We start from the raw sequence: 16,340 nt of genomic DNA on the forward strand, positions 1-16,340 counted from the left end.
GGGGAAAACCCCCAAAGGTTCCTACCTTATTGACTATGGGTAAGTTCTGCACACGGTCTTCACAGCAGCCAAGCACAACTCAGGGACAAACAGCTGATAGCTGTGAGTGAATCCATTTACTGTCCCTCAACTCGTGATGTATTCCCACTAAAACAAACCTGCCCAAAAACTGCCTAGGAAGGTCCTTTACACCACTCTTATGCTCCCCATTCCCCCACTTTACAAAGAAACACAGCTCTCCTTTATCCCAAATCTTATTTTGGGACATTGCTCCAAGAACCAAACAAAGGGTAATTCAAGAAATTGGTTTCAGTGTCTGTGGGAATTATGCTAATGATGGGTGGCATACACTTTCAGAAGTCAGGTGAGTTTAATCCTTTTAATTCTTTGCTTTCAACAAAATTGAAGCAGAAATGAATCAAGTTCTCAGCTGATACATCTTGATAAAAATGACATTATTTTTGGCATATAATTTGAAAGTCCAAAGAACAAAATATTACTATAACAAAATGACTTTCATTACTCACTGCACATCATTCTACATGAATTTTTAAAAACAATTATAGAATTGATGATGAAACCTTTTTCTCAGTTCTAGAAGTAAGAAATACTCATCCATGGATACATAAGTTAATTTAAAACAAAGCCCATCTTTTTCCCAAAGAGATGAATTTCTACTATTCTTTATGTTTGAAAATTATTTTGTCAAAATTTATAACCTATGTCACCTTGATGAATTATGTACTAATAATCATTATCATCCTAAGTCAATCCAGCAGAAAAAACTTTAACACTGATGGTCTGAAGGAATAATTTTTATGTAAATATTTGCATTTAAGAGAACCAAGATGGAATGATGAATCAAAGACTTTCAAATATGAAATTACATTCAATCAGGATGAAATGTGCGGAAAGTGGAATTCAAATCCAAGTGCAAGGAGGAAAACTATGTAAAATACCTGACAAAGAAAGACTTCCTGTCTTTTTTAAATGAATGATCTGGGCATCAAATTACTATAGAATTTAGATTTCACTTAAAAGAGAAATTAACAGTTCTATGTTTAAATGCCAGTATTGATAATTTGCTGGACACTACGTCATTTGCAATTAATTAAATTTAGATTAGTATTTTAGATGTCAAATTAAAAATCTGTGAATGGAACAGACTGTTTCAGAATTTTTTTAGGGGTTACTAGAGCAGGAAGTGTTTGGCCTCTCACTAAAGTGGGGCTCCATCTTATTCTAAAGAGCCCCTCGCTACGGGAAGAGGGAAAGACGGGCACTCCACAGCACTGGAGATCAGGACTGACACGAAGAAATTACATTGCAGGTTATGAACTTCTAAATGCAGCCCTGTGTCTTATGACTAGTCTTGTCTGAAGTATTTTTGAAATTGCCCCAAATAACCCTGTTGTAAAATACAAACATGCTGAGCACTGCAGGATGTGGTGAAGGCTGAAGGTTCTGCACCATTGTTGGCATTTGTAGAGTCAGGGGCGATAGCTAGACCCAGCTTTTGTCAGGGGACCTCTGCTTTCCTGTAAATCAAACACCAGCATCTCAGGAGCAAGAGAAGGAAGACAAGTGGGGGAAGATGGCCATCTTCACTTACCATTTGCAGCCAAATGTTAGTGGTTAAAACTTGGTTCTTCTCATCCTAAAAGAAAAAAAGCATAAATATGATGTGCATGGTTTACAAAAAAAGGAACACTACGGTTATTCATGTAGGAAATTGATTGTCAGGATGGCTGGTGTGTGCAGAAATGAAAATGCACCAAATACTTCCAAATACATGCAAGTAGCATTTCCCCTGCTTTTTAAAAAATTTTCTGAAAGGCATACACATTTATTGTAGAGCATTTACAAAAGACAGAAAAACACAGGGAAGAAAATTTAAAATCCTGCAACCTCATCATCCAGAGATGATATCTGTTCATGTTTAAGCATATTTCTTTTTACATTTTTTATAAGTTCTATATACTTTAAAAATCCCAGAAAACTGAGCACATATTCCAATTTTTTAAAGGCCGGTTTATGACTAGAGTTTATATAATTTTGAATGCAAAGCCCTGCTTTGGGCAGATCGTCCGGTGCTGACAGTGCTACGTGGGTCCCACTCTGATTCATTCCTGCCGATCCCTGTTATCTTTTCTCCCCCCCCCCCCTCACTATCTACAGGCAGCCTGCTAGCCCCTCGACACATGACACCCTGCAATGAAAGACCTGTCCAGGTGAGACAGATGAAATAACTTTTCCAAGGACAGAGAACCACTGAGTCAAGAACCTGGGATTCAAGTTTGGATCTCTCTGACTCCGGAGTCCATCTTCCCACTCTTCCAAAATAAGTGTAGGATCCAACAGGACACCGAACCCTATGTTCTGAGCAAGGAGCTTGGGAAATCACACAACTGTGGCTTTGCCCAGGCCCAGGACATCTAAAAAAAAGATGCGAGTCAAAATCAGTCTTCCGGCTGGAACACAGCAGGGGTTTTATCATGGCTGACCACGCCCAAGAGGGCTCAGCAAAAACCAGCGTTCAAGGAGACAGATGGGCCAGTTTTGTGCAATAGGTCCGAGAGCACTGTTATTCAGTGTTTAATATTCAACACCGATCTAAAGGACTCTGCACATTAGCAATTGCCACCCTCTTCAGGGAGAAGTATTTATCAATGCCCCTAGGAAGCCGTGCCCTGGAGCTGGAATCACCAGCTCCTCCAGCAAGAATGAGTCTGCCTGGTACTAACAGTCACAAAAAAAAAGTCCCCCTGGCAGAAGGAACACAGCACCTGCTGCGGAGTGTGTAGAGCGAGGAGATGCAAATAAAAATAAAGGTTGCCTCCCATTAAAATAAAAAAGTATGTTAAACATGTAAGGAGCTGACCCTCCCCCACCCGCTCACCCCTGGGCAACTTTGGGGAGTGACTGTTGGGAAGCAAGTCCTAAAGAGAAGATAAACTGCCTGGGAAAAGATATGGGACAATGCAGACCGTGAACCAATGTCTTAAAGATGCTGCCAATTCAGTGACAGGAAAAATACATCCCGTTTTCCAAAATGAAACCACCAGTATTTTTTTTTTTTCAGTTCTGGAGCTCACATTTCTCTGTCCAGAGCAAATGATCCTTGGCAGGGCCATAAATTTAAATAGCACAAGTGCTCTGTTTCCAGTTCAATCGCCGACACCATTTGAAGGCACTGTTAAACTATTTCAGGATATATATCTGTTACCTCAACTTATCAAGGAGTTGTTGTTTTAATGAACTTCAAATCCACAGGTGTTCCATTTAGATGCTTTGCCTTCTTTTAATTGCATTTGTCTTCATCTTCTGAGAGACAGGCTTCTGTGGTTTGGGATCTCAATTACTACCGATCTAATTAAAAGGCTTCCTTCTTTCCAATGTTCTAACTAAAACCTCATTGCAGTGAACCTGAATTTCTCTCGTGTGTGGCAGCATGGGACTGAAGCATGGTGTTGCAAACTGTAATAAGCGATGAGATGCAGCTAGCCACCAGCCTGAAGGTGCAGGGACACCAAAGGGCCGATAAGCTGCCCTCCCCCAGAAGAAAAGCACCGGTCAAGGTCAAGCAGGCTGCTGTAATTTCTCATGGTCTGCCCTGTGACAAGAGATCCCCCTCCTGCTTCCCACCATCACTGTGCAGAGTCTATACTCTACCCTGTCCCCACATTTGGCTTTCTGGCCACCAACGTCCTATCACTTTCCTGTTTTTAACATTTTGATGGTTCTCCACTGTGCGAAGAATCAAGGCAAAAGCCCTTCAATGAAGCATGTAAGCCCTTCTTAGGACAATCTAGTACAGCCAAATTTCCAGTCATTTAGTCAATCAACAAACATTTATGGAGCACTTCCTGTTCCAGGCACAAGGCAGGACCCCGTATGCACAGAGGGAACTGAACAGACCTTGCCCGTGAGTTTGGAGAACATAAAACAGGGGGATGTAGTATGACATCAACCATCATAATACATCTATGACAATAATGCATCTATGATTACAAATGGTGAAAAGGGTTAGTGAGAGAATGGACAGGGCACCGTCGGAAAGGAAAATGAGCCAGCAGATTTTACCCAGAGTGTTGGGGGCACACTCTGCAGAGGACAGGCATCCGCTGGTACCCTGTGTGGCCTTATAATGCTCAAAAGACATGACTCGTCCCACACACCCTCAGGCTTGGTCCCCGGCCCCCAATGCAGGGGGTGCTTGCACTCTGCTTGTCGGGGCTTCATCCAGGCCTTCCTTGCATGTAACCACAGGGGTGGGGAGACGTCTCCAGGCCCCATCCCCTCACCTGCAAAATGGTTCACAGCCAGCAGCCCCTCACAGGGGTCTCCTGGGAATCCTAAGAGGTGCTCCGGCTGTGAAGGGTCTGCAGCGGTCATCTCTCCTTCACAGCCTCTCCTTCTCCCTCTCCTTCTCCTTATTCCACAAGCAGCTGAGTGCTGCATCTCTCCTCCCCTCCTCCCATCCCCTTCTGCTTCTGCAGAGGATCCCGTAGATGCTCTTTCCCCCGTCCCTCTCCCAGCCACCCCTACATGCAACCCACTAACCCCGAGCTCACACCCTCCCTGGTTCTTTTCCCCTGGGCTGCTGGGACAGTCTCCTAACTGGCTGCTGGCCCTCCAGTCTTTCCCTTCTCCACACTCCTTCCAGAATGATCTCCAAAAGTTCAATCGGACAATAACCCCGCCCCCTCTAAACTCCTCAAATGCCTCCTCATTGATTCAGAATAAAATGTGTCCCTGGAAAGGCTCAAAAAGGCTTCCCTGCCTTTGCTGCCTGGTTGTGGGTCATGCCCATCCATGAGCCCCTTCCAGGTGCCCATGGCTCCCTGGGCTCGGATGCCTTTGCTAGCGAGCCTGTCCAAACACTCTTCCACCTTCCTCTGCAGACTCCTGGCCTTCAGAACCCTCTCAGCCTTAACTTTCCTTTAGTTTGGCTCCTTCTCCTTTCCTGCAGACAGCCTCCTCCCTGACTACAAGCCTCTGACCTTCCTCTCACCCTGGCCCTTACACTCCCTGGGAGGCTCCTTACTAGTTACAGGCATACCTCGGTATACTGTGGGTGCAGTTGCAGATCACCTCAATAAAGCCAATATTGCAGTAAAGTGAGTCACACTAATTTTTTGGCTTCCCAGTGCATATAAGTTCTGTTCACACTATACTGTAGTCTATTAAGTGTGCAATAGCATTATGCCTGAAAAAACATAAGGAAAAAAATGCTTTATTATGAAAAAATGGTAACCGTCATCTAAGCCTTCAGCAAGTTGTAATCTGTTTGCGGGTGGAGGGTCTTGCCCGATGTTGCTGGCTGCTGACTGATCAGGGTGGGTAGTTGCTGAAGGTTGGGGTGGCTGTGGCAATTTCTTAAAATAAGACAACAATGAAGTTTGCAGCACTGATTGGCTCCTTTTCATGAAAGATTTCCTGGTAACACTTGATGTTGTTTAATAGCAGTAGAATTTCTTTCAAAATTGGAGTCAGTCCTCTCAAATCCTGCCTCTGCTGTATCAATTACATTTATGTAATCGTCTAAATCCTCTGTTGTCATTTCAACAATGTTTGCAGCATCTTCACCAGATGTAGATTCCTTCTCATGAAACCACTTTTTTTACTCATCCATAGGTATCAACTCCTCATCCATAAAGTTTTACCATGAGATTGCAGCAATTCAGTCCCATCTTCAGGTTCCGCTTCTAAACTAGCCCTCTTGTTATTTCTACCACATCTGCAGTGACGTCCTCCATCAAAGTCCTGAACTCCTCAAAGTCATCCATGAGGGGTGAAATCAACTTCTTCCAAACCCCTGCTAAGGTTGATATTTTTACCTCCTCCCATGAATCATGAATGTTCTTAACGCATCTAGAATGGTGACTCCTTTCCAGGGGATTTCCAATTGACTTTGCCCAGATCCATCAGTGGAATCATCTATGGAAGCTATAGCCTTATGAAAAGTATCTCTTAAACATTAAGACTTGAAAATCAAAGTGACAGCTTGATCCATGGGCTACAGAGTGCATGATGTGTTATCAGGCATGAAAACAACATTCATTATGTTGTACATCTCCATCAGAGCTCGTGGGTGACCAGGTGCATCGTCAATGAGCAGTAATATTTTGAAAGGAATCTTTTATTCTGAGCAGTAGGTCTCAATAGTGGACTTAAAATTTTCAGTAAATCATGTTGTAAACATATGTGCTGTCATGCAGGCTTTTTGTTACATTTATAGAACACAGGAAGAATAGATTTACCATAACTCTTAAGGGCTCTTGGATCTTCAGAATGATAAGCGAGCACTGGATTCAACTTAAAGTCACCAGCCGCAATAGCTCCTAACAAGGGAGTCGGCCTGTCCTTTGAAGCTTTGAAGCTGGGCATTGACTTCTCCCCTCTACTTAGCAAAATCCTAGATGGCATCTTCTTCCAACAGAAGGTTGTTTTATCTACATTGCAAATCTGTTGGTTAGTGTAGCCCCCTTTATCAAAGATCTTAGCTAGAGCTTCGGCATAACTTGCTGCTTCACCTTGCACTTTAATGTTATGGAGACAGCTGTTTTCCTTAAACTTCAGGAACCAACTTCTGTTTACTTCAAACTTTTCTTCTTCAGCTTTCTCACTCTCTCAGACTTCACAGAATTAAAGAGAGTTAGCGCCTTGCTCTGGATTAGGCGTTGGCTTAAGGGAATCTGTTTTTATATCACCATAACAGATACAATAATAATAATGAAAAACTTGAAATATTGCGAGAATTACCACAACATGACACAGAGACATGAAGTGAGCACACGCTGTTGGAAAAACTGTGCCAATAAACTTGTTTGATGCAGAGTTGCCACAAACCTTCAATTTGTAAAAAACACATTATCTATAAAGTACAGGATATTTTTACTGCAAAGTGCAATGAAAATAGTCTGCTTGTAGTTCCTTATCTCCCTCTTCCTCATTCCTAGCCCTTACAGACTCCAGGTGGTCTAATTACAGCACAGGAAAATATTCAGAACCAAGAGGTCCTAATTGCAACCTCTAAGTCACTCACCCATCCCAGAGATCAACCCCACCCCACTATCCTCCAAGCCCCTCCCAACTCTTAAAAGCTCACTGTCCTTTGATTCAACAGTTGAGTTCTCCTCTTTCTCCCCTACTATGGCAGCTATGAACAATCTCATACTTGTGTGTTTCACACTGTCAGTGCATTTTTTTCTTTCTTTTGAAGGGACTTGCCCTGCCCCATGCACTTCTGCTCAAGCCCAGGGCCAGGTGGTCCACGCTGGGATGGAGCTCTCTCCTGACTCACAAAGGGCTCCCCAGAAGGCAGAAGGGACCCAGAAACTTAGGAGTTTTCTGCATAAAGGAGTAAAGCTTAAGGAGAACCTTGGAGCTGGTTACATGATTCTGAAAGACTCCTGTGGAGGAGAGGACAGACCTGGGGCTTCGGACAGCAGGACCAGGAGCAAAGAGGAGAAGCAGCAGGGAGGCAGATGTGAGTTCAACATGAGGAAGGACCTTCCTGTCCAACTTTAGTCCAGTCTGCTTCACTGAGACCTCGTAACCAGTTCCCAGAGTTGCTGAAACAGTGGACAGGACCCAACGATCAGGAGTCTCTGCGTGGAAAGGATGGTAAAGGCTGGACACTTAACCCCTCCTTGCAATCTGCAGTCATGCGATCCAATGGTGAAGTCTTAGTAAGTCAGTGCAATTGGCAGGTGGCCAGATTGCCTCCCACACACCAGTGCCCAATCCCATGCCCCCCATTTGTCCTGCACACCTGCCCTTCCTGCCACCTGGCACACCCATTGTGCACACATTGCTTCTTGGTGAAGCTTTCTTTTCAGAAGCCTGAAGGCACTATTTCAACTCTGCATTCACCTTCTTGGAGTCAGGGTTTGCAAACTGCAGTGCACACTGGGAGTGAATTAAGAGGACTGAGGTTTGGAAAGTCTACAGGTACGGCTGTGCTTGACAGCTGTTGCAGCACATTCCCATGGCTCCCAATCCACTGAGGAAACATCCTCTAGTTCCTCACCCCAAAGGGAATTTCCTTTCTTGTTCTAACTCTCCTCCCCTGACTAACACCACCAACCTCCTGTGCACCACTTGAACTTGTTCAAATTCATGACCCCTACAGATGAAGTGGAATTCAACATTTTGCTCACAAGTCCAAAATTGGGATCATTGGCTGGGGGGGGGGGGGGCAAGGAGATGAAATCTAAACCCTGGCCCCAGGGTCACTGAATAGACAACGGAGTACAAAACTGGCCCGGCAATTAACTGCCCTGACCCAAGATATCAGGACAGAGAGAAGGAGCAGTGTCCATGTCAGCAGAAGGCCTGCCAGGCTCCAATCACAGCTTCTCAATCCTCAGGCATATTGCTTCTTTTGGTTTCAAGTTTCTCATTAGGGAAATGGGGATGATAGCAGCTGCCCTGACCACTTTCTAGAGCTGGTGGCGTGAGGAGCAGTTACACAAGCCATGAAATGTGGTCATGGCCAGAAGCTGTTGCTGTGTGGCTGCTTGCACACACAGGTACACATGCATACACATGCATTGCACATACACACAGAGCTTCCCGCACGGCCTAAGCCACTTTCTGCCTCTGGAGCTAAGACAGAGGAGACAGAAATCACATGTTTAATGGAATCACAGTGTCCAGGGTGTCCAGGGCAGCAAGGCACCCCAAAGTCAACTGGTCTACCAGCCCTCATTTTTACAGAAAAGGGAAGTCCACAGGAAGTGGTCTGTTGTGGTTTTTAATCTGAATACTTCAGTTAAGAATACACTGATTTAAGTGACTAAACTTTTAAAAATCAATCTCTCAGGCTAAACTTGCATATAATTGTCCCTAAGAGTCTCCCCCCTGAGTGCCTCTTTGTTGCTCACATGTGGCCTTCTCTCTCTAACTAAGCCAACTCAGCAGGTGATCTTGCTGACCTCCCCCCTACGTGGGATCAGGCACCCAGGGGTGTAAATCTCCCTGGCAACGCAGGATATGACTCCCGGGGATGAATCTGGGGGCAAAATCGTGGGATTGAGAACATCTTCTTGACCAAAAGAGGGATGCAAAATGAGACAAAATAAAGCTTCAGTGGCTGAGAGATTTCAAATGGAGTCGAGAGGTCACTCTGGTGGACATTCTTATTCACTATATAGATACCACTTTTTAGGTTTTAATGTACTGGAATAGCTAGAAGTAAATATCTGAAACTATCAAACTCCAACCTAGTAGCCCTGACTCTTGAAGACAACTGTATAACAATGTAGCTTACAAGGGGTGACAGTGTGATTGTGAAAACCCTATGGATCGCACTCCCTTTATCTAGTGAATGGATGGATGAGTAGAAAAATTGTATAAAAACTAAATGAAAAATAGGGTGGGATGGGGAGGGATGATTTGACAGATCTTTTTTACTTTTAGTTTTTATTCTTACTTTTATTCTTTCTGGTATAAGGAAAATGTTCAAAAGTAGATTGGGGTGATGAATGCAGAACTATATAATGTTACTGTGAACAGTTGATTGTACACTATGGATGACCGAGTGGTATGTGAATATATCTCAATAAAACTGAATTTTATTTAAAAAAATCAACCTCTCAGAATCATTACTTATCCATGTTGGAGTACAATTGTTCTGATGATAAGTAAGCACTATCTTGCATTCCTACAGCAGTGGTTCTTTTGGAAGTTACAGCACAATATTATTATTCAATATTATTTGACTGAACTCCCATCACACATTCTTTGCTTTTGTACAGATGCTGAGAAAAATAAACAGATAAGAACAGATTCAAATGTGCCTAAATTCATGTTTGCAGAAAAAATCCCTGGATAATATAAATTCATATTTATGCAGCACACTATAGGTTATAACGGAGATTACTTCTATTGTTTAATTTAGTCTTCATGCCAACCATATTATTAGCCTAGTTGGTCTGTGATTTTCCATGAGTCAGCCAGATAACAGGTCTGACAAAAGACTCATATTCAGAATAAGAAATAAACCACTACAAAATCAATAAGAAAAGGACAGACAATCCAATAGAAAAATGGGCAAAAGATGAACCAGCTCTTCACCACAGAGGATATCAGTAAGTGATATATCTGATAATTAAATAGCTAACCCTTAAATAGAGTTTGCATTCTTTCAAAGTCAAGCACACACATATGTAAACACACACATACACACCCACACATATTTTAACCCATTTAGGCCTTGTGATAGCAAGCCAGCAAAGTTAGCACTATTATTATTCTCATTTAATTATGGGGATTAGTAGGGGACTTCCAAATTTAACTTTACTTGTCTCTGATTTGCTTGCATGTTTTGCGGTGCACATAATGGGGGGACATAAAGATACCAATTGAGAACCAAACAAAATGAGCTCTTGGCCCTAGGTCTCATAGCTAAATGTGAAAGCTGAGATCCAAGCCCTTATCTGTTTAGCTCTATACCTGTGTTGGGGATTGAATCAGGCCCCCCCAAAAGACATGTTCCAGTACTAATCCCCTGTCCTGTCGGTGTGAACCCATTTGTAAATAGGACCTTTGAAGATAACATTAGTCAAGGTGAGGCCAAACCAAATGAGAGCAGAACTTAATCCAATATGCCTTAATTCCTTATACATAAAGGAAATTGGATAAGAAATAGAAGCCAGAAGTCAGCGGAAACCAGAGGAGCAGATCCAAGGAGAGAGAAAGATTGCAAGGTGAGGGAGGATTGCTAGAACACTGCAGACCCCAGAAGAAAGCAAGCCCTGCCAATGCCCCACCTCCAAACCAATACATGAGACCATAAACACCTGTTGTTTAAGCCAACCCACTATGTGGTATTTGTCTCAGCAGCCTTGGCAAACCAATACATCTGTGTTTCAAATCACCACATGATCCTCACCCCAATACTGTAACAAAGACTACTTAGATACTTGGAAACATGAAGCCCCTTGGTGAGGATAACAGAAAATAGTTCGCTTTGGTATTTGTATAGGACAGAAGTTCTCAAAGTACAGTCCGGGAATCCTTGGGATCTCTTTGATTCTTTCAAGGAATCAGTGAGATCAAAACTCTGTCTTAATGACTATATAGCAATGTAGCTTACAAGGGGTGGCAGTGTGATTGTGAAAGTCTTGTGGATCACACTCCCTTTATCCAGCATATGGATGGATGAGCAGAAAAATGGGGCAAAAAACTTAACAAAAAATAGGGTGGAGGGGGGATGATTTTGGTGTCCTTTTTACTTTAATTTTTTTGTCTTATTTTTACTTTTTCTGGTACAATGAAAATGTTCAAAAAATTGGGGTGATGAATGCACAACTATATGATGGTACTGTGAACAACTGATTGTACACTTCGGATGATTGTATGATAGGTGAATATATCACAATAAAATTGAATTTTTAAAAAAAGCTAAAAGGTTTAAAAAAAAAACTTTGTCTTAAGAGTTAGAAGCCAGTTGCATTTTCACCCTCATTTCCTTACAAATATTCAGTAGAGCATTCCAGAGGCTGTATAACATGATATCAGCAGTAAGTTTAAATGCATTGATGGATATAACTCATATGGGGGATCCTTAATAAGTTTCAAGAGAGTAAAGTGTCCTGAAATCAAATGTTTGAGAGCTGGTTGTATAAGGCTTGGCATTACTAAACATCCAGATCCTTGCACCTCAGGGCTTGGCTGTTTCAGGATGCCGAGTCCTGCTTCATCTCTGTGTCATTTTCTGGTTGCTCAGGATCTATGTCTTGGGGATACAATGTGAAGTTAGAGGTTGCCAGCAGAATGGGGCTCTGCTACTCACTAGCTGGGTGGCTCGAGAGATCCCTGAAATTTTCTGAGACCCCATTACCTTATTTATATAAATGGGAGTAATGCCTATCTTTCTGGAATATTGCAAGGATTAAATAGCACAAGTTAAAGTGCTAGGAACACAGCAAGGTTCTCTATATTTCAAGTATCAGAATAAAAAGTCCATGAGATGCCAAAGTACTGAAAAGGCCTAGAGAATTGGTTGAAACTGGAAACATCTCTTCTCTCTCTCTCTCTCTGACTGCCTCCTTTTGGGGGTGTCACATAATTATGTTGATTTCAGATAAAAAATGTTCATGTGTTAGGAAAAGAAAATTCCTATTTATTCTTACTGAAATCAAGGCTTAAAAATTATGAGTCCAGTTGTCAACATTTAACTTTGTTAATGGGTGCTTTAGTTTCCTAGGTTGCTTAAGCAAATACTATGAAATGGGTCAGGTTAAACAATGGTAATTTATTCGCTCATGGTTTGAGTCCGGGAAAATGTTCAAATCAAGGCATCATCAAGGTGATGCTTTCTCCCCAAAGACAGTGGTGCTCTGAGGCTGGCTTCTCTATCACATGGCGGTATCTTCTGGTTTCTTCCTTTTCCTCCAGGTCCTGTTTCAGCTTCTTGCTTCCAGTGGCTTTCTCTCTGTGAGTCTGAATTTGATTCCCTTATAAAGGACTAGAGTATAGGATTAAGACCCATGCTGAATGAGGTGGGCCACACCTTAACTGAACTAACCTCATCATACAGTGTGTTCGCACCCATGGGAATGGTTAAATTTAAGAACATGTTTTTCTGGGGTATGCACAGCTCCAAACCACCACAGTGGGTTAATGGTTATTCTGTGATATATGAATGCACAGATGTGAATCTTTTCAAAAGGTGTGTTGTCCAGGGTGACTTCATTCAAGCTTTGAATACTGGTCTGTTACCACTAACTATCCATCCTGGCAGAGGGGTTCTCCACGGAACTTTGCTATTTTCCTACTAAGATTCTGGAAATCCTTAATCACATAACTGTTAACAGATATGTACTTATTTCTAACCACACTGTAAAATACCTACAACTTAAGGAAACATGTTATGCCACAACCCTTTAAAACACAGCATGCTGAGAATCCCTAACACTGTAGACATGGCTCCAAAGGTCTACTGAGGCAGAAATTACACTCCTTGGAAAATTTCTGCATCTACAGCTCTCTAAGTAAAGTGATTATTGAACTTAACTCTATTTTTAACTACCAAAGTTAATCCTGATCAGTTCTAGAATTTGGTAGGTTGATTTTAGGAACCATGCAAAGAGAAAGGCTTAAGGGATTTAAAAAAATTCAGACCACAATATAGCACTTTTTTTTTCCTCCCAATAAGGGAGTATGTAATTCCTTACTGACATCGAGTATAGTAAAGACACCTCATTACAAGTGGTGGAAAGTTGACCAACCAAGTGACTTCTATGAGAAGTATAAATGTCAGTTGGACTGTAACCGTAACCAAGAATTAACAAATATAATTATAGCTTACTGAACTTTACTTAGATGTTTATTAACCTTTAGATATATTGTAATGTAGCCAAAAGGCAAATACTTGTAACCATTATAACTCACTGAACTGTAGCCCAGAGACCTTGAGGCTTTGCTTTTTCATAGTAACCGAATAGCCCCATGATAATCTATGGACCCTGTGTTTATCTTGTTTTTTAACATAAATGCCTTGTGATTCCATTAATGGCCTTCTTAATGTTTATTAATGAAGAGACCCGAGCCAACCCACCACAATTCCTACCATATCACCTGGAGGGGCCAGTTCTAATCAAAGTTGGCCCACCTGACGTGCCCAGTAACACAAAACTCGGACCTATAGTAACCTGTGCCTCATTGAACTATTAAAAATCACACTTAATAACCATATTAAGCTGCCATTTTCCTTTATATGTCCTATGATCAAGTATGTAAACTGTATGCTTCATCCTTAGACAATCTCTAACCTCATCGTCTCAAACCACTTTATTCATTATCATAAGCCAACCTTGGCCAAGGTGCCATAAAACTCTCAGAAGCTCCCCAGTTGGGGGAGACAGGTCTGAGACCTCAAGCCAATTGTTCTCCTGGCATTGCACTTTGCAATAAGAGTTCTTCCTGAGATTTCAAATAGAGTTAAGAGGTCATTCTGGAAGTTATTCCTATACATCATATAGATATTACTTTTTAGTTTCAAGTATATTAGAATAGGAGGAAATACCTGAATCTGTTGAACTGTAATCCAGTAGCCTTGATTCTTGATGATGACTGTATAACTATATAGCTTTTGTGGGGTGACCATTGGATTGTGAAAACCTTGTGACTGACACTCCCTTTATCCAGTGTATGGACAGACGAGTAATAAAATAAAACCAAAAATAAATAAATAACAGGTGGGGATATGGGGTACGGGATGTCTTGGGTATTCTTTTTTATTTTTATTTTTGAGTAATGAAAATGTTCTAAAATTGATTTTGGTGATGAATTCACAACTATATGATGATACTGTGAGCCACTGATTGTATTCTTTGGATGAATTATATGGTGGGCAAATATATCTCAATAAAATTACATTAAAAATAAATAAAGTAAATAAAATAGATTAAACTCAACTCTTTCTCTAGATTGGCTGTTATGTGCATTGGGCAGTGAGCCTGGCCTAGCCACGGCACAAGGAGTAGATGTGTCTCCTAAGCTTAGATCCTTGATCTGGGCAATGCCAAAGTAATTATTCTTTCTTCTGTGAAACCCAGTGCATGATTTCATATTGGAAGAGAAAGGGATTCCCAAGGGGAAATCACCCCTTCCCCACTGTAGCCATTTGGTTCCTTCCAGGTGAACCCTGTCCCAGTGCAGGGGTGGGGGTAATTCCAGCATACACTCTTAAAACAACCACAGGGCTCCTGGGACTGAAAGACTTTCTTTCCACTTCTGTAAAAGGAAGGGCCTCTCTATCTATCTCCCAAATGGCCCTGCAGCCAGGAAGCCTGGGAAGTGGAAGCAGCCACCCTGGAATCATGGAAACAGAACCCACCCTGAGTTAGGTGGGGAGAGGGAGGGTTCAGAGGACTTGGGAGAGGGAAGATGGTAGAATGGAGGACAGAGATACCAGGTTCCAGCCCTACTGGGTGAACCATGAATCAAACCTCAGCTACAATATCCCTGGAAAGAAACAACAAATTTCCTTTATGCTTCATCTGCCATCCTAACCAAGCATTTCCTTCACTGTTTACAGCAAACACAGAACATGGAACAAAGTATATCTGACTAGACTAAAAGAAACAACTGCACACACAGAGATGCCCTCCACCAAGTGCCTCAGTTACAGAAATTCACGTAGCTTTAGTATCAGGCTTCCTCAGCGAACTCTGCAAGGAAACTGGTTGCAGCACATACTGGGGATCCCATTCCTGCTTTGCCAAGAGAGCTCTTGAAATTCCCATGGATCACTCCATTCTAACAGAACATGCCTATATTAGTTAGGGCTCTCTAGGGAAACAGAATCAATGAGAGATATCTATGAATATAAGATTTATAAAAGTGACTCACGCTACTGTGGGTATGCATGAGTCCAAATTCCATAGGGCAGTCAGCAAACTGGCAACTCCAATGAAGGTGTTCAATGAACTCAGGAAACGAACTGGCAACTTCAACGAACGTGTTCAATGAACTCCTCAGGCAATGAACTGGCAACTTCGACAAACGTGCTCGATGAATTACTCAGGAAACAAACTGGCAACTTCAATGAACTCCTCCGGAAACATTTCGCTGGTAAGCCGAAGAAAAAGTGAAGGTCCTCTATTTGTCTCGCTTAAAAAGTCTTCAATTGATTGATTGGATTAAATCCAGCTAACTGCACTCTCTCATTGTGAAAGACACACCCTTCACCGACGTCATCAGTCACAGCTGCAGCCAATTGACTGATGATTTAATAAACAAGCCTGTTGGTTTATTAACCAGCCACAAATGTCCTCGCAGCAACAGTTAGGCCAGTGCTTGCTTGACCAGACAGCTGGGTACCATCACCTGGCCAAGTTGACACATGAACCTAACCATCACAATGCCCAAAGTGTCTTCTTGCTCTTATATTCATGGAATATGAATGGTCTCTATTCTGACACCAGAGCTCACCCATCTACTGAGAGGTTTTATTTTGTTTATAAAAGTAGAATAAGTGTCACAAATCCCATCAGATTGGAGTCCTCTAAACACATCACTGTAGTTAAAGAGATCCTGGCATAGCCTTAGTGTGGAGCTGGTGCAATGGTGGGTTCAGAAAACAATGTGAGGGGAAGGGGATGTGACATGAGAATCTAAGGTAGGAGCAAGATTTAAAAGCGGTAACTTTCTCTTTTTTTCATCATTTGATGAAAATGAGAAAGAATAAATTGGGCCACAGATAAGGAGGGAAGGATATGAAAAATAATTTACTCCCATTATTGCGCAGAAAATGAACATTGTGAGTGGGCAGATCCTCAAAGGGCATGGGCAAGATGAAAAAAAAATTGGAATGACAGCTCCAT

General features: G+C 42.1%; 1 protein-coding gene across 1 annotated transcript in view; it reads right to left on the reverse strand.

Moving 5' to 3' along the window:
* Positions 1-16,340, reverse strand: part of CHRNA7 (cholinergic receptor nicotinic alpha 7 subunit) — a 100,243-nt gene that overhangs the window by 49,253 nt on the left and 34,650 nt on the right. The window contains 1 exon segment of the mRNA XM_037835321.1: positions 1,613-1,657. Coding sequence (XP_037691249.1) covers positions 1,613-1,657 — 45 coding nt within the window.

The sequence above is a fragment of the Choloepus didactylus genome, chromosome 4 (assembly GCF_015220235.1).
Source record: "Choloepus didactylus isolate mChoDid1 chromosome 4, mChoDid1.pri, whole genome shotgun sequence".
Taxonomy (NCBI): Eukaryota; Metazoa; Chordata; class Mammalia; order Pilosa; family Megalonychidae; genus Choloepus; species Choloepus didactylus.